The sequence below is a fragment of the Camelina sativa genome, chromosome 14 (assembly GCF_030686135.1).
Source record: "Camelina sativa cultivar CO46 ecotype springtype chromosome 14, ASM3068613v1".
Classification (NCBI taxonomy): Eukaryota; Viridiplantae; Streptophyta; class Magnoliopsida; order Brassicales; family Brassicaceae; genus Camelina; species Camelina sativa.
Genome location: NC_141893.1, coordinates 27,776,304 through 27,794,029, shown reverse-complemented (window position 1 = coordinate 27,794,029; position 17,726 = coordinate 27,776,304). Strand labels below are relative to the sequence as shown.

The 17,726-nt window shown below is 37.7% G+C and overlaps 3 protein-coding genes across 3 annotated transcripts; 2 read left to right on the top strand and 1 right to left on the bottom strand.

Annotated features, from left to right (window-relative positions):
* The first annotated feature begins 16 nt into the window (after positions 1 to 16).
* Positions 17 to 1,581, top strand: LOC104742355 (putative F-box protein At1g67390). The gene is made up of 3 exons (XM_087483058.1): positions 17 to 640; positions 725 to 889; positions 1,073 to 1,581. The coding sequence occupies exons 1-3, from the start codon at positions 83 to 85 to the stop codon at positions 1,319 to 1,321; spliced, it is 972 nt and encodes a 323-aa protein (XP_087339184.1). The 5' UTR covers positions 17 to 82; the 3' UTR covers positions 1,322 to 1,581.
* A 196-nt stretch (positions 1,582 to 1,777) lies between these two features.
* LOC104742354 (bifunctional D-cysteine desulfhydrase/1-aminocyclopropane-1-carboxylate deaminase, mitochondrial) lies at positions 1,778 to 4,123 on the top strand. Its single transcript, XM_010463358.3, has 10 exons — positions 1,778 to 2,012; positions 2,115 to 2,180; positions 2,265 to 2,459; positions 2,545 to 2,655; positions 2,750 to 2,841; positions 3,011 to 3,103; positions 3,191 to 3,248; positions 3,330 to 3,443; positions 3,600 to 3,697; positions 3,826 to 4,123. Exons 1-10 carry the CDS (start codon positions 1,824 to 1,826, stop codon positions 4,028 to 4,030), a joined length of 1,221 nt encoding a protein of 406 aa, XP_010461660.2. The 5' UTR covers positions 1,778 to 1,823; the 3' UTR covers positions 4,031 to 4,123.
* Positions 4,124 to 15,409: 11,286 nt separating this feature from the next.
* LOC147928710 (uncharacterized) lies at positions 15,410 to 16,050 on the bottom strand. The gene is made up of 2 exons (XM_087486241.1): positions 15,837 to 16,050; positions 15,410 to 15,729 (listed from the first exon to the last, which is right to left on the bottom strand). The coding sequence occupies exons 1-2, from the start codon at positions 16,048 to 16,050 to the stop codon at positions 15,410 to 15,412; spliced, it is 534 nt and encodes a 177-aa protein (XP_087342367.1).
* Between the last annotated feature and the right edge of the window lie 1,676 nt (positions 16,051 to 17,726).

The window sequence follows — 17,726 nt, the reverse complement described above, 5'->3', positions numbered from 1 at the left end:
TGCATTTCAGGTTATAAATAATCACAATGCCCATTTAGAAACTTTCATAGTATATCATTACTCATACCAATTGGAAGATGGGATGCTTGATTCTTGGATCCAAATACTGACTAGTATAAAGAAAACCAAAAAACTTATCCTTGGAAATTTTAATGGTCGTCTCCTACCAACGTTTGAATCCAATGTGCTCAAGTTGTCCCCAAATACATTTTACCATCCATACCTAACAACAGTCTCGCTATATCAATACATATTAAAGGATGCACACGCCTTTAATAATTGTAAGAATCTCAAGCACCTTGAACTTCATCAGATCTTTGGTGAGGTTAGCGTATTCAACAAAGTCATCTCCTCTTGCTCCTCCCTCGAGGTTCTTATCCTACAAATCTTTTTCAACAATCCAAGTGGTCATCTGAAGATCATTGATCACGAAAATTTAAGAATTTTGTTCATGTCTTGCAACCAAATTGATGGCATTGAAGTGTGTGCACCTCATCTTGATATGCTCTCCATAGAATTTATCTTCTGTGATATTGATAACGTCATTCTCGAAATTCCTAGACTCCCTTTTCGTAGAAATTATTGGGTTGCAGGACAAATCTTTCCTCATACCAGCATCAATATCTCAAGTTCCACTCAGGTACAAGAAACTACACTTGGATATATATATATATACTATATATATTAATTTCACATGCTTGTTAATTATAAATTTGGATCTCAGGAGAACGAAAGCAATTGGATGTTGACAGGTCCTGTCAACTATGTAACAAGACCTGCATCTTTATCTGTGAATGTAAATTTGAAGAATCCGCAAGAAGTCGAGGTGCTAAGGAAAATGTTAGGATTGTGGACTGAAAAAATGATAGAACTTGAAATATCATTTGAGGTATATCTCACTTTTATGCTTCGGTTTTCATTGGATGTTTTGATCTTAATTTTTTCTATTTAACCGTTTTGTTATACTATAAGATCCAATACAACATTTTAACTTGTTATATATATATAGAATAACAATCTTCTTGGGGAAGAAGGAAATTCTTCTAACTGTGGAGCACAATATAATTTCTAGGAGAAGGTAGAACCGTTTCCCAACGCTGATTTTCGCGTGGATACTGTATGGATGTACAATTTCAGTGGTTCAAATAAAGAAGAGTTTGCACTAGCTTCACGTTTGGTGATGCAAAAGACAATACTGAAGAAGATGATGATCAAGACAACATCGTTTACTAAAAAGAAGAAAGATATAGAGTTGGCAGTTTCCAAACTAAAGGAACTTCCAAAAGGTAACAAGGAGCTTAGTATCGAATGTTTCTACTGAGATTTGGTTTGAATCCTTTAATTATCAGTTTGAAGATTATATCTTCTCAACTTTCAAGTTATTAATGTTTCTAGTGTTCATTTTTCCTTTTTTTGGCATTTTTCTTGGGTGTTTGTTCAATATTGTAATATCTGGAATTTATTTTGTCATCAAAATCATGCCTAAGATAATAAGATAATGCTATTGTTCAACAAAAATAATAATAAGATATAGACATAATGTTTTGTATTTAATTTTGGTTTTTGAAGTTTTCTTTTAAATATTTATATAACATAATAGGAAAACTATTTACATGTATTCACATCATATAAAAAAATAATTAAAGTGTATTTATATAGATTTTCAATTAAGAGAAATGAGTTTTTTCGTTACCTTCCCGAAACGAGCTATCCAAACCCGACCGACCCGACCCGAATCGAATGTAAATCTAAAGCTGAATGGGCCAAGGCCCATTAAAAGAGAAACAATGGAAGAAGAGTCAAACGAAGAAAAGAAGCGATGAATGGTGATGAGAGGACTCTTGTCGACAGTCTCAAGAGTAAAGGTGGAGCTTGCGAGTGTGAGATCAATAATGTCTGCAACAACATCCGTACCATCAATGGCGGAGTTTCTCACCAAAAGACCTTACTCTCCTCCTTCTTGGTCTTCTCATCTTCGTCCGATTCCTTCCCACACCTTCTCCCTCGCTCACGTACGTTTAATTTCATCCTCCTCCTCTCTATGTTTTTTTTTTTCTTTTTCCAATTCTCCATTACTTTCACTGATCATCTATCTTCTTATTATTATTCTTCAGCTTCCTACTCCGATCCATCGATGGAATCTTCCTGGTCTTCCTAACGGCACCGAACTCTGGATCAAGGTCTCTCTTCTCCTACCTACGCGACTCTCTTTTTTTTTGTTTTTCTCTCTTCTTCCTAACGTTTTTAAAATAAAAATTTGGCAGCGCGATGATTACACCGGCATGGAATTGAGTGGAAACAAAGTCCGAAAACTCGAATTCTTAATGGCTGAAGCTGTTGAACAACACGCCGATACCGTAATCACTATCGGCGGTATTCAGAGCAATCATTGCCGTGCTACAGCCACCGCATCTAACTATCTTAATCTCAGTTCTCATCTTATTCTCCGTACTTCCAAGGTCTTCTAGCTTCTGATTTTTTTCACCTTACGATTCCGATATAATCTCTGTTTGTTTATGTGTGTGTGTGTTTGTGTTTTTGCAGCTTCTTGCTGATGATGATCCTGGTTTGGTTGGGAATCTATTGGTTGAGCGTCTCGTTGGAGCTAATGTTCATCTTATCTCTAAGGAAGAGTATTCCTCTATTGGGAGTGAGGTTAAAGTCCTTTGCGTTAAGTTTTTACTTACTAAGAATCACGAAAATGACTTAGCCTGATCAAAAAACTTGTTCTTGGTGATGGTAATGATAGGCTCTTACTAATTCTCTGAAAGAGAAACTGGAAAAGGAAGGGAAAAAACCTTATGTTATTCCGGTTGGTGGATCAAACTCTTTGGGAACTTGGTGAGAGTGTGTGTTCTCTCATTAGAAACTATTTTAGTTCTTGCTAAGTGCTGTAACATGTGTGTAGTTTTAAGCACTTGTTTTAGATTGAATAGGCATTGCTCAATTGCTTGACGAGGCAGGATTGAGCTCTCTTTTAATGCTGATTTCCCTTGAACTGATCGTCTAGGGGTTATATCGAAGCAGCAAGGGAAATTGAGGAGCAGCTGAAAAGTAGACCTGATGGCCTGAAATTTGATGATATTGTGGTAGCATGTGGCAGGTTCTGCTTTTGCTTCCCTCGTGAATTTTTCTAATCCGTTACTTTTGTTTGCTTCACTCTCATCTTTGTTTTCTTTTGGATTGCTAGTGGTGGTACAATTGCTGGTATCTCATTGGGGTCTTGGTTGGGAGCTTTAAAAGCCAAGGTAGATCCTTTCAGTTTTAGGTGCATCGCTCATAGTGAAGTTGACTGATGGCTGATCAGTTGAGTTTCATTCATTGTACAGGTTCATGCTTTCTCGGTTTGCGATGATCCTGATTACTTCTATGACTTTGTCCAAGGCCTTCTGGATGGAATTCACGCTGGTGTTAACTCTCGTGATATTGTTAACATCCACAATGTGAGTGTCATGGCTTCCCTGTTTACGTGTTGTCTATTTCGCATTGGCGATTTCTCTTGGCTCCTTAGCAAACACCACTAAGTGGAAAGTTTTGATACAAGCTTTTTCTCTTACAGTACACAGGTTCGGCTTTTGATTTTTAAGTTCTTTTTGCAGGCCAAAGGAAAAGGATATGCCATGAACACGTCAGAGGAGCTTAAGTTTGTAAAAGAAGTAGCAAGTTCAACTGGTGTTATTCTTGATCCTGTTTACAGGTATGTTCTATCCTAGTTTTTCCTTGTTCCTATTAATGTTTATGGTCGTCATTAGCCCTTGAATCTCTCAAAGTAGCATCGTATTATATAAGTGAGATTAACATTTGGGTTTTCGAGTGTTTATCTAGTGGGAAAGCTGTGTATGGTTTGATAAACGAGATGACCAAGAATCCCAAAAACTGGGAGGGAAGGAAGATATTGTTCATACACACAGGTGGGCTTCTTGGGTTGTATGATAAGGTTGATCAAATGGCGTCTCTGATGGGTAATTGGTGCCGGATGGATGTTTCAGAATCCGTACCAAGAAAAGATGGTGTTGGAAAAATGTTCTAGCAAAACAGAATTCTGATTTGTAATATTCCTATGAAGATGAGACAGATTATACTGTGCATTTGGCAGTGAATAAAAACTAATTTCTGTTTTCTATTCTCATGTAGTAAATGGCTCGAAGATTACGATAAATAAATTGGTTTTCTATTCTCATGTAGTAAATGGCTCGAAGATTACGATACATAAATTGGTGTGGCCACTCTTTCTATAGCTTTTTAAAGGAAATTGAAACAGAGGAAGATCCTAACCACTTGACCAGAGCCAATGGTCAGGTCTAAGGTTCTAGTTCATGTTCCAACCCCACTGCATTTGCTTTTGATGTTAGTCAGATTTTATAAAGATCCAGACATCTTGAAGTACTCTGTATGTACTAATCCTACTAAGTGTAAATTTGCGAGTGATTGAGAGATGGTTGCAACCACCACTTTAGGGTCCAAAACAGAGTCTGAGCAAACAAATTTTTATTATTCATTTTCTTACTAGTCGTATTTATTTGGATATTTCAATTCTCCAAAGTAAAAGTTAAATTCAGTAGAGCAATGCACATGGCTGAAATTGACATTTATAATCATTGATGTTTTCTTTTTTCTTCCTTTCATTCATAACAGGCTTAACAGCAATATTCGCATCTACCCAAGTAAATTTTTCAAACTCATATATATATATTTTTTTGCAATAATATGCTTTATGCAAATTAAAATATGGTAGGAGTACAAGAAGATGTAAAATTCATAAGATCGCGCAATGAACACATGGAAGACCTATGTAAATCAATATGTACTGTAGTACTAAGTACTAACATTGATCTACATCAATCTTATCGTTTCCTCTGTATCTTTGATATCTTCTACTCATACCAAACTAATAATAATAATATTTAATGGGTCCTATAAATGAAACTTTTGTCTGAAAACAAAAGAAATATGTTTGTTGAAATTATTTCAAACTATTTATCTAAATAGTCCATAGTATCATTATTGTTTTATATGAAACACCAGCATTTTTGTAATTATTCAATTTTCATTGATATCAATCGTCGTGTCAACCTGATGTATCGTCCGTATATGAAAGAACTCAAATTACCAAAAAAATGATAAGAATTCAAATGGTTCTCTATCAAGTAGCTTTCTGTTGAGTACACCAATTTGAGGTAAAGAACAAAGTCACCAGTGAAAACTCAAAGAGCCGTCAAATCAAATTAGATAGAAGGAGAAAAAGAAAGTAAATTTGAATACACTTACTAAACAAACAAATCATACCACGTGATGACTTCCCACCACATTCCCAAAATTAGAAAAATTTATCAAACCTTTGAAATCGCAGGTCATTTACATTACATGGCTGTGAAAACGAAAGAGTGTTATGTAACAGTCAATTCATATTGCCCCCCCCCCCCCAATGGTTAAAACTTAAAACTAATCATCAATGCATCCATTGACCTTTTAACATAGTCTGATGAGTCCCACACGTTGTCATTTCGCTGTCCATTAATTTTTTTTTGACCGGAGGTCAAAGTAATTTGACTTTATGTTGAGAAATGATATGTTCAGACAATCGAATGTTTTTTTCATTTGCGCGTGTGTGTAAATGTGCCATCTATATGACTAGAAGATAAATGTAAACTACATTTGATGGCATAACTCTAAAATATAACTGGGAATTGTAAAATATCCAATGACTGAGAGTTTGATTGGTAACGAACCTTCAACCGCCTCGTTTGCAAACGAGCCGTCTTGAAATTTACCAATCAATATGGCAATTAGAAAAAGCCATTGAAATAGGTGGTTGGAAAAGATGGTTGAAGAGAATGGTTGGAAGGGGGAAAATGAGTGGTTGCCAACCCTCCCAAAAACAAGGCGATTCGTTTGCAAACGAGGTGGTTGGATTTTTTTAAAATTATTTAAATTTAAAAAAATAATATTCATATATATGATTTTCTAAAGGATTTTATAAAAATATAAATAATTTTTTTTTTAAAATGTTTTCATATTTTAATTTATTTAAATATTACCTTTTATAATAGGGAAAATGTCATATTTCCCCACGAGAACTGTTGTATCATATCAGATAGAGTCTGAACTTTAAACTCGTCTTAGATATCTCCAAACAAATGCCTTTCAACCTACATCTTCATGCATCAAAAGTTTTATTGCTAAATATCTCCAAAATCATAGTTCTTATCTAAATTACCCACAACCATCGGTATAGGTTTTACCAAACAACCATTAACCATCAAAATACAATACTAAACCGATATTAAACCAATTAGAACAACAAACCAGATTTCAAGCCAAACCAAATCAATATCTTTCCTCTGAAACAATAGGACATCGCTTTTCCTTTTTTTTTTTTTTTTTCAAACAGACGCTCTTATATTAAATTAAATAGTTATACAAGAGAGAGAGAGATAAAGCTTTTTTTGCAAGCTCATCGGCATGCCGATTCAAGTTCCTTGGGATAAAAAGAAAATTGCAAGATAAAAATCTAGGAAAAGCTCATCGGCATCGCTTTTCCTTTTCTTTTTCTTTCTACCTCTTATCTCTCACGCAATCTCACAATATCCTCTTCTTCACTCAGATTCTTCAATTCCAAAAACCTTAATTTCATTTGAGACCACACTAGTTCAAAGTTCAAACATTTATAAATTCCAACATCGAGAAGAGTGATACCAGATCGGAAGGTCTCGGCCATTGAAGCCACATGTGGTGAATCATCTCCGGAGATGGCGGAGACAGACGCACGACGTATCATCGAAGAAAGCTTGAAGAGATGGAAAATGAGGTGTGTGCAGCAGATCTATGTTTGCGAGACAGCCTGGGTATTGTTTACATAGATTCGTCAATCTGATTTTGGTTCAATCGTGTTTTTTAGCTGTTGTGTAATGGTTTCTAAGAAATTTGGGAAGATTACGCTTTAATTAGGTTTAGGACAATCTGAAATTTTGGTTTCAATTGTGTTTTTTTTGTTTAGATTTGATATATATATATTTATTTCATTATTTTTTTGTTTTGCTTTTGATTTGGTTTGAACGACATAATAAAATCATTTACCCCTCTGAACTTGATTCATAAGGAGATCAGAACTAGATTATTTAAGTGGATATCATCTAGCTCTACACTACACGATCTTCATAGTTCATACTACACGAATTATTCGGGTGAAGTAGAAATAGATACCGGGTCGGATTGTTTTACGAATTGGATCAGGTTTAATTTAACAGCCAAACCAAATTTACGGTTTGATATTTGGTTTAGTTTATAAACCGATTATACCTACATTTATGGAGAAATAGATGCCAACTTTCAATATAAAGAGATACAGGTTGGGAGGCATTTGTTAGGAGATATTTAAAACGAGGTTAAAGTTTGGGCTCTATGTGATACGATACAATAGTTTTTGTGGGAAAATAGGACGTTTTCCCTTTATAATAACTTGTTTACTATTCAACATTTCAACCGCTTGTTACCAATCAAAACTATTACTTAACCACTCACTTTAACTTAACTACTTTTTTCTTCCATCTTTTCTAACCGCCTATTTTTTAACTATCTTTTTTACAACCGCTGAAAATTTTTCAATCGTCTCGTTTAAATGTTGTTACCAATCAGAACCTAAGAAGAATCTAGTGTATACTACCGATTACACAAAGTTAAATTAGTTAAAAGATTATTTTTATACGGATAAAAAGAACGGTAAGCGATACAAAGCTGAGAAACAAATGATTTTTTTTCTTCTTATGATTATTGTGCCATAATAGATGAGGAACTGAAATGTAGAACTAGAATAATTGGAAATTCAATATCAAATAATTAAGAATCTAAGTACCAGATATTATAACACAAATATGTACAATTTTATAGTGGCTAAAAAACGATAAATAATATAAACATTAACCTACATATTTGTAAAGGCCTTTAGATATATATAAAAGTATTATAAAAAATTTAATAAAAAATGCCCCTAATTTTTTTGATGTCCTAATCAATTGCTTCAGTTGATTGTCCTGTGGGCAAATTAATATAAATCACTATAAAGTGTGTTACAAATTAATAGTAAAAATTAAAAAGAAAATATCATTTTTAGCAATGGTTTTATGATTAATAATTATCAAATCGTGTATATCTCATACCGGAGTGGTATAGTTATCAATCAAACCAAACATTTACAATTTTTTTTTCTCTCCATATCATTGTATAGTATTTAACCATTGGTTAATGGCTTACAAAGGAAACTAAGAATTTTAATTAGAACTTTATTTATAATAATCTTTGTTCAAACATTTTTCAGTAATAAAATTAATTTTCAACCCAGACTCCAAATCAATATGATACAAATTTACAATTAGACTAGTTTGAAGCCAAGTAGCAAAGTATGTAACAAGTTAAATTAAAGAAACGAAAATTGTTTTTAACAGACCAATCATACCATGTGATGACTCCACCTCATTTCCAAGTTTAGAAAAATAGTAATACTGTAAAAAAATATCACTTCCACGAAATCACATGTCATATTTCAATGAAACAAATTTAGAGAATTAAGTACATCTACATACTTTATAGTAAATTCATAATAATTGTCCCCACAAATTCTCATTTACTCATCTCAATTAATTAATATTTTTTCTTTTAACAGCCAAATAATTAATAATTTTTAGTTTCCAAAGCAACTTTTTAACGGTATAAATTTACGGTTAGAAAAAACTCTATTTATCGGCAAATTTTGTGGCATGACAAAAGTTATATATCACGTGTAATACGTCAATAACTCGTGACATTGTCCGTAACTCCTATTTCATATTCGCACACAGGAACAACTAATTTTGGTTATATATGTATAAATCATCTTTGATTGTGTAAGTAAATAGGACAAATAAGTCATAAGTAATAATCATGATACATATTTACAATAAAACTAATTTGAGGTCAAAAAGCAAATTAAGTAACAAGAAAAATCATCTCATGTGATAGACTTCTCTCCACCCCATTCCCAAATTTAGAAAATAGCAACACCGTAAAAAAGTATCACTTCTACGAAATCACATGTCATATTTCTATGAAAACAAATTTAGAGAATTATGTTTATCTAATAAATTTATAGTAAATTCATATGATTACACCCACCAAATCATATTTACTCATCTCAATTAATTAATAATTTTTAGTTTCCAAAGCCACGCTTTATAATATAGATTTACAGTTAGAAAAAGTTATCTTTATTTGCAAATTTTGTTGCATGACATCAATAACTCTTGACATTTTCTGTAACTCCTATTTCATCTTCGCATACACAAACAACAGATTTTGGTTATATATGTATAAATTATCTGTGACTATGGCTTTGATTGGTAACATACACGTATAATACATCAATAACTCTTGACATTTTTTGTAACTCCTATTTCATCTTCGCATATCCGAATAACAAATTTTGGTTATATATGTATAAATTATCTTTGACTATGGCTTTGATTGGTAACATATTTTACGATTTTAAAATGTTTAAAGCTTTGAGAGCCATTTTTTTGCCAATCACACTTTTTTTGCTTTTAATTTTTTTAAAGTTTTGAAAGCCACTTTTTTTTGTCTCTTTATTGTTTTTGTATTTTTTTAAAAGCGTCAAAACTCATGCTTTAAAACTATTAAAAGCATTCTTTATTTCTCCCTTTTATATTTAAAAGCTCTCCATATATATATTACATAGTTTATTTTTATAAATTAATTATTCTCATTTTTTTTCTCTTTTTTTTAAGATCCATTTCAATAATAATTTTTATTTTATCATCATCATCACTAATAATATTGTAAAAGAGTTTATGAAGTTCATCATTAATACAAGAATAACATTTAAACAAAACAATTAAAAAACATTATTGATATTTACGAGAATAATTAATCAAGAATCAATCACCAAAAACAAAAGAAAATTCAGAATATTGTAAGCGAAATTTTAATTTATTATTTATAAAATCACTATTTATAGTTGTTTGTTTTCAAACAAAATCACATATTTGAATGACTTATATTTTCCAAAATTTTATTTTATCATTAATAAAATTTATTTTGTCATTAAAGTGCTATATGAATTAATTTCTGACATATTATCTATTTATTATTAATATTTAATAATAATAATAATAATAATAATAATAATAATAATAATAAATAATAATAAAATAACAGCTACAGCTAGTTCATCATTAATAAGAGAATAAGATTTAAACAAAACAATTGAAATACACTATTGATATTGGCCATAATAATCAACCAAAAATCAGTCACCAAAAAAGAAAGAAAATTCAGAATTTTCTTAGTGAAATTTTAATTTATCATTAATAAAATCACCGAAAACACTATTTATAGTTGTTTGTTTTCAAACAAAATAACATATTTAATTGACTTATATTTTTCAAAATTTTATTTTATCATTAAAAAAATATTTTGTCATTAAAGTGCTATATGAATTAATTTCTGACATAAAATATATTTATAATTAAATAATTATTAATATTTAATAAGAATAATAAAAAGAACAACCACATTTTTAAAAATTGTTGGTAAACAATCAGATTTTAACAGTTAAAGTTTCTACAGTCAAAGCATCTATAGCCAAATTTTCTACAGCTAAAATTTTAAAGTCAAAATCTTTACAGCAAAAAATAACAGTCGTTACCAATCATGACCTATATAAGTAATAAGACAAATAAGTCCTAGTTAAGGAATATGATAGATATTTACAATAAGACTAATTTGAGGTCAAGAAGCAAAGTATGTAACAAAAGAAAAGAAAATTGTATTAAAGGACAAATCATACCATGTGATGACTCCACCCCATTCTCAAATTTAGAAAATAGTAACACTATCAAAAAAGTATCATATCCACAAAATCACATATCATATTTAAAATACATTTAGAAAATTAAGTATATCTAATAAATTAATGGTAAATTCATATTAATTACCCTGACCAAATCTCATTTACTCATCTCAATTAATTAATAATTCTTAGTTCCCAAAGCAATCTCTCTATGATATAGATTTACGGTTAGAAAAAACTATATTTATTTACAAATTTTGTTGCATGAAAAACATCTTGCATTGACAAATGCTATATACATGTGTAATACATCAATAACTCTTGCCATTGTCTGTAACTCCTATTTCATCTTCGCATACACGAAACTAATTTTGGTTATATATGTATAAATCATCTTTGACTATGTATGTAAATATGACAAATAAGTCCTAAGGAATATGAGATTTACAATAAGACTAAATTGAGGTAAGCAAAGTATGTATTAAGTTAAACTAAAAAAAGAAAATTGAATTCAAGTGACAAATAATACATGTGATGACTCCACCCCAATTCCAAATTTTGAAAATAGTAACACACTTCCATGATCACATGTCATATTTCTATGATTTGTTTTTATATAAAATTAAGTATATCTAATAAATTTATAGTAAATTCATATTTTCTATGTTTCACAAAGAGTTTCATTTTGACACTTTTTTCTTGTTACAAAAAAATGTCATTTGTGTTGCCATTGCAGTTTTAAAGATTAATTCTTTTTTATCCCTATTATTTTAGCTTATTAATTAGAAATAATTTTTTTTAGTGTATTTGTAAAGAATAAAACAAAAAATTTAATAATTTTTTTAATTGCATTATATCAAAATGACACATTTTTTTTACAACAAAGTACAAGATTGGCTCAAACAAACCAATACGAAGGAATATTGTTTACATAGGTATATTTATTTACAAATTTTGTTGCATGAAAAACATCTTGCATGACAAATGCTATACATGTGTAATACATCAATAACTCTTGCCATTGTCTGTAACTCCTATTTCATCTTCGCATTCACGAAACTAATTTTGGCTATATATGTATAAATCATCTTTGACTATATATGCAAATATGACAAATAAGTCCTAAGGAATATGAGATCCAACGGTGCAGGCGAAAAGTTTGAACGGTCCAGATCGAGGGAGAGAAATTCGTGGGATTACGTAAACTAACACCATTATGACTTATAAGTCATAAGTTACACGTCTCATCACAACCGTGCACTCGTCCACTACTTCAAGGTAAATTTCCTTTTCTACTCTCCTTTGCTCAATTATTTCCCGAGACTTAATCTCTGCCTTGTTAGTTCTCGTTTCTTTGCTACGTTCATCCTTGTCCTTTTAGGCTAGTTGATTTCGCAGTCTTTTTTTCTCTATTTACGTTATTATGGCTCCGCTTGAACTCTAGGGAAACCACATCCCACCGATTACGTTGGCTAAACACCTCGCCGATCTTCGTCAAAAGCACGGAGTACCTCCGAACGTGGAGATGGTGCTCCGTTCCGAAGATCCGTTCTCCCCGGAGACTGTTCCTCCAGGGTTTTGCTGCGCATACACCACATATTTCAAAAGATGCGGGCTCGTGTTCCCCATCCCAAGGATTATCTTTCGGATCCTCCAACGCCTTCGAATGGCGTTTCCCCAGATGTGTCCGTACTTTGTTCGACACGTCATGGGGATATATGTTAGAGGCCGTGAACTCGGACTCGAACTCGGGGTGGACGACATCCTTCGATTATACCTTATCAAGCACAATTCCGGATTTCCCGGAACATTCTACACCTGCCGCCGCCGCGGCCCGGAGATAATCCAGGCGCTTCCCGGGAAGGATGAGCGGTGGAGGGAGAAATACTTTTACTTCCGGGTTACCCCAGCGTCGGTGGGAGACTACAACTTTGCTCGTCTCCCGACCCAATGGGCCGTCTGCGTTGGTTAGAGTGACCTTTTAGTCACCTGTCGCTATTCGTCGTTGCCGTGATTATGACATTCGTCTATCGTACTAATGCTTTCGTCGCTACCCTTTTTTTTTGTTGCATGGCAGATTCAGAAGAGCCCCTGAGTACACCGGCGACCCGAGCATTAACCGAGAGGTTGCGAACAGGCGAGGTTAGGTGGAGTTCATTCACGCGAGCCCGTATTATAGCAGCATTTAACGCCCCTATAGCTCGAGACGTTCCTGCTCCGGTCCCGACTGTTCCTGTTGTACGTCAAACCCCGCCACCCCTTGCGAATCAAGCTAGGAGCGAAGGTGCAGATAATTCCCCCATTCGTAGAGGTGACATTCCTTCTCTTACTAACGAGATTCCCTTAGCCGTAGGTTTTAAGAGGAAGAGAACGATTCTAAGTGCCACCCCTTTTTTGGTTTTGACTAGATATTTTGAGCTCGTCCTCGACTTCCACCCCCCTTCGAGCCATGGTTAGGAAACCGTCTCTTTGCGAGCTCAGGGAGCAATCGCAGCAACCTTGGAGGGTCCGAGCCGGGGATGTTGACGCCGCATTGGCTTCCGCTCTTCGTGCTGTTCAGCCTACACCATCTCGGGTAGGCAGTGAGGAGGTCAACCAAACCTCTGCGATCCCGGTCGGTCCTTCTACTCCGACCAAAGAGGTCATGCTTGTCAGCTCGCAGTCGACTCATGGTGAGCCGTCCCCGATGCCCAAAAGGGCTCGCACTGACAACCCCTGAGTCCCTGAGGCGAGGAGCCGTGAGAGCCGCGGGAGCCATCCCGTGGGAAGTAACCCAGAGGACCTCGTTGGCGATCCGGTTGTCTCCGGAAACGGATCGTCGTCAAGCCGCCCGTTACTCTGGAGGTTTGCCCATTCACGGGATTCCCCAGCGGTGGATGACCACCTCGGAATGGCGACCCTCTTCCGACACTTGAAGATCGCCAACTGCTAGGTCCCGCTAGTGAAGGACCTCGTTGAAAGAGAGGCGTACATCGAAGCGATGACGGCTCACGCGAAGGTAAGCCGTATTTAAAAGACCATTTGTTCAGGCCGGGTCTTGCATATTTCTATTCGCTTTTTCCTTTCACATGACCATCACATTCATTTTTGACTTTGTTCTGGTTTGCTCGCAGTCTGTGGCTGCTGACAACAAGCTGGTGGCGCTTTATGAGCGGAGGCTGAAGGACATCCCGCATGTTGCTGAGCTCGAGAACGCGACGAGGGTGGTCCACGAACTCACCACGGCTCTCAAAGCTGCGCATGAAAAGGAGGGAGCTGTGAACAACAAGGTTTCGAGCTTGGAGGACGAGATCACGTCCTTGAGGAGTATTCAAGACAGGCTCCTTTCCGTCGAAGTAGACCTCTCCTCCGCCAAGGATGCTCAGGCGAAGACAACAAGAGACTGGGACCTCCTGCAGAAAGAGAACCGATGGCTGAAGGAGAAGGCGGCAGGGTATGAACAGCGGCATGCAGAGGCAACTCGTCTGGCGGTTCGCGAAGCCAAAGAGCTGATGTCCCGGGAGTATCGTGCGGTTTTGGACTCCGTAAAGAGCAAATGGGAAAGGAAGAAGGAGCAGTCATCGGTTGAAAGCGACCTGGATGAGATTGAGTCCAACCTCCTCCTGATCAAGCAGATCGATGAGGGGCGGATGTCGGTTGCAGAGGAAATGCAGGTCCTCAAGACTCAGCGGGCAGTTCTCGCGGTTAGGTCCAAATCCTTGACGGTTTTGGACTTCTCGGTGAGTAAGCTTGACCTTCCGCAGGTTTCGGAGGAATCAATCGCGCCCATGGAAGTTGACGCCGGAACGGGGGTTCCTCTTGGTCTGAACGAGCATGGAAGCAATACAAGCACCGCAGCAGATCCGGGGGTTTGAGCGAGGGGGAAAGGCATTTGACTTATGTTCCTGGCGCCTTTTTGTCTTATTTTTAAACTTTGAATCATTTGCCCGGGAGGGCTTTTATCCTTGACTTATTTGCCTGGGAAGGCTTTTAAATCCTTTATGTTTAATTTGGTTTCTTTTTCGGATTTGCTTAGAATGCATAAAATCTTATCATCGCTTTACTTTCCTCGTTTGCTTGTTCAATACGCGCCTAACGAAAGGCGTAAGTGCGGGTGATCGGCTACAAGGGTCCCCAGCCGGGGATCCGCTGAGTTAAATTTGAAAAGCTAGTGATCAGAACGAGTCGTCTGAATGTGGATACCCTTGGGGGATTCGAAGTGTTCCGGATTAGGTAGCGGAATAATTTTATTTCCGCATGAAGTTGTGGCGTTAGATCTGTATTTGTCGCAGATAGTGTTTGGGAGGTCGGGATTGACCTAGACCAGGTAGCGAGGTTACTTACGACTCGCGTGTGATGCCCAGGGGCGTTTTTAGTGCTTGTGAGCTTTGTTTTTGGAGTGTCTTACTTTGCATTCGGGTTGGCAAGAGTCATTCAATCATTGAAGTAACAAAATGTTTAGGGTGGAGAGAATTACATTTTAGAGGTGGCTGCGCTCGGGAGATCGAGCTGCCTACGTACCCCGTAAAGGGATCAAGCCAAATCGTAGTTTGGTTATTATTGATACTTATTAAAAGTACTTCTTGAGGTTCATGACGTCCAAGGTCGGAGCTCGGCTTTACCGTTGCTTTCGTCTTCGAGGCGATACACGCCATTGCGAACGATTTCGGTGATTCGGAAAGGTCCTTCCCATTTGGTTCCCATCTTCCCGACATTTTTCTCCTTTCTGTGATCGAACATTCGATGGAGCACTCGATCTCCGACGGCAAAAGGTCGAGGTCGAATCTTCGAGTTATAGAAGCGGGCGATGGCATTTTGGTAGTTTTGAACTCTCACGTAGGCTTGTTCCCTTTTTGCGTAGTGCTTCGCTGTTCGCCTCCTCGTTTTCGGGAAAAACAGCTCGGCGGAGACTGCCTACGGAAACTTCTACCGGTATTACAGCTTCGATCCCGTAGGCTAGGGAGAAGGCGGTTTCGCCTGTGCTACCACGCAATGTAGTTTGGGTGGCCCAAAGTACCCCGGGGAGCTGAGCGTCCCAGCCGGACTCTGCGGCGGTTGAGGCTGTGCAGGATTAGTTTGTTGGCAGCCTCGGCCTGCCCGTTTCCTTGGGGATACCGGGGAGTAGACGGGGGTAACCGTATACCCCAGTCATTGCAAAACTTTTGAACTGCGGAGGACACCAAGTTCGTTCCGTTGTTGGTTACGATTTCGTAGGGGATCCGTGTCGGCATACGACGTTTTTCCGAGGAAATCCTTCACGTGTTCCCCCTTAATGGATTGGTAGGATTCGGCCTCGATCCATCATGTGTTCCCCCTTCTGTGATCGAACATTCGATGGAGCACTCGATCGCCGACGGCAAAACGTCGAGGTCGAATCTTCGAGTTATAGAAGCGGGCGATGGCATTTTGGTAGTTTTGAACTCTCACGTAGGCTTGTTCCCTTTTTGCGTAGTGCTTCGCTGTTCGCCTCCTCGTTTTCGGGGAAAACAGCTCGGCGGAGACTGCCTACGGAAACTTCTACCGGTATTACGGCTTTGATCCCATAGGCTAGGGAGAAGGCGGTTTCGCCTGTGCTACCACGCAATGTAGTTTGGGTGGCCCAAAGTACCCCGGGGAGCTGAGCGTCCCAGCCGGACTCTGCTGCAGTTGAGGCTGTGCAGGATTAGTTTGTTGGCAGCCTCGGCCTGCCCGTTTCCTTGGGGATACCGGGGAGTAGACGGAGGTAACCGTATACCCCAGTCGTTGCAAAACTTTTGAACTGCGGAGGACACCAAGTTTGTTCCGTTGTTGGTTACGATTTCGTAGGGGATCCGTGTCGGCATACGACGTTTTTCCGAGGAAATCCTTCACGTGTTCCCCCTTAATGGATTGGTAGGATTCGGCCTCGATCCATTTAGTGAAGTAATCGGTTACAACCAGCAGATTGGTAACGCGCCGCTTTCCCGACTGCTCGAGGGGTCCGATAGCGTCCATTGACCACCGCATAAAGGGGTAGGAAGCGGCGACCGAGCTCATAAGTTCAGCGGGCTGGTTGATCAAGGGCGCGTGACGCTGGGAAGGGTCACACTTTTTGGCGTGCTCGTCGCAGTCCGCAAGCATAGTCGGCCAAAAGTACCCCTGCCGTTTTATTCTGAGGGCCAATGATCGTCCGCCGGAATGATTCCCGCAAGGGCCCTCGTGAGCCTCTTTAATGATGTTGAGGGTTTCGTTCCCGTGCACGCACCTGAGATAAGGTCCGGAGATAGACCGCTTATACAGCTCTTCACCGATGATGCAAAATCTTGCGCTCTAAGCCTTGAGCTTACGCGCTTGCCATCGGTCCTTGGGCGTGGTTCCGTTCGCGATGTAATCACGAATCGGGATCCGCCAATCCGTTTCCAGTTCCTGCTCGTCTCCGGAGACAAGATCGTCTAGGAGCTCGTCATCCAGGCCAGGTTCCTGCTCAGGTCCTTCTGTGTCGAGGTCAGCTCCGACCTCGACTTGGTGGACGCTTTGAGCCTTAACGGGGATAGAGATACTCGGTTCGTCTATTCCTTTGACGAGTATGACTCGTTTGACCAAGGGGTCGGAGGGGGAAGCCAGCGCGGCGAGGGCGTCGGCGGCTGAGTTCTCACCCCGGGGAATTTTGGTGAGTTCGAATGATGAGAATTGCTCGACCATCGACCGAACAATTCGGAGATAAGCGTCCATCCGTTCACAATTTGTGTTGTAGTTTCCGTGGTACTGACTAGTTACGAGTTGCGAGTCGCTGAATGCAGCGAGCTCTTTGATCTCGAGTATTAAATTGCTCAAAGTTACTTGTTTTTTTTCTATCGTTTTACAAAGCTGGATATTTAAACTAAACCCTCAGCGAAACTCCTCCTGAATCTCCTCCTGTATTCTCGCTAACCATCTCAGCCGTAAAATC

What these genes read in the sequence shown, in the direction of transcription:
- LOC104742355 (XM_087483058.1), top strand. Translation starts at nt 83, where the DNA reads ATGCTTGATTCTTGGATCCAAATACTGACTAGTATAAAGAAAACCAAA. An exon ending in ATATCTCAAGTTCCACTCAG is followed by an intron (nt 641 to 724) that starts GTACAAGAAACT and finishes TTTGGATCTCAG; the next exon opens with GAGAACGAAAGCAATTGGAT. An exon ending in AACTTGAAATATCATTTGAG is followed by an intron (nt 890 to 1,072) that starts GTATATCTCACT and finishes TATAATTTCTAG; the next exon opens with GAGAAGGTAGAACCGTTTCC.
- LOC104742354 (XM_010463358.3), top strand. Translation starts at nt 1,824, where the DNA reads ATGGTGATGAGAGGACTCTTGTCGACAGTCTCAAGAGTAAAGGTGGAG. An exon ending in TGGGAGCTTTAAAAGCCAAG is followed by an intron (nt 3,249 to 3,329) that starts GTAGATCCTTTC and finishes TTCATTGTACAG; the next exon opens with GTTCATGCTTTCTCGGTTTG. An exon ending in ATTCTTGATCCTGTTTACAG is followed by an intron (nt 3,698 to 3,825) that starts GTATGTTCTATC and finishes GTGTTTATCTAG; the next exon opens with TGGGAAAGCTGTGTATGGTT.
- LOC147928710 (XM_087486241.1), bottom strand. Translation starts at nt 16,050, where the DNA reads ATGCCGACACGGATCCCCTACGAAATCGTAACCAACAACGGAACGAAC. An exon ending in GGGACGCTCAGCTCCCCGGG is followed by an intron (nt 15,730 to 15,836) that starts GTACTTTGGGCC and finishes TTCCGTAGGCAG; the next exon opens with TCTCCGCCGAGCTGTTTTTC.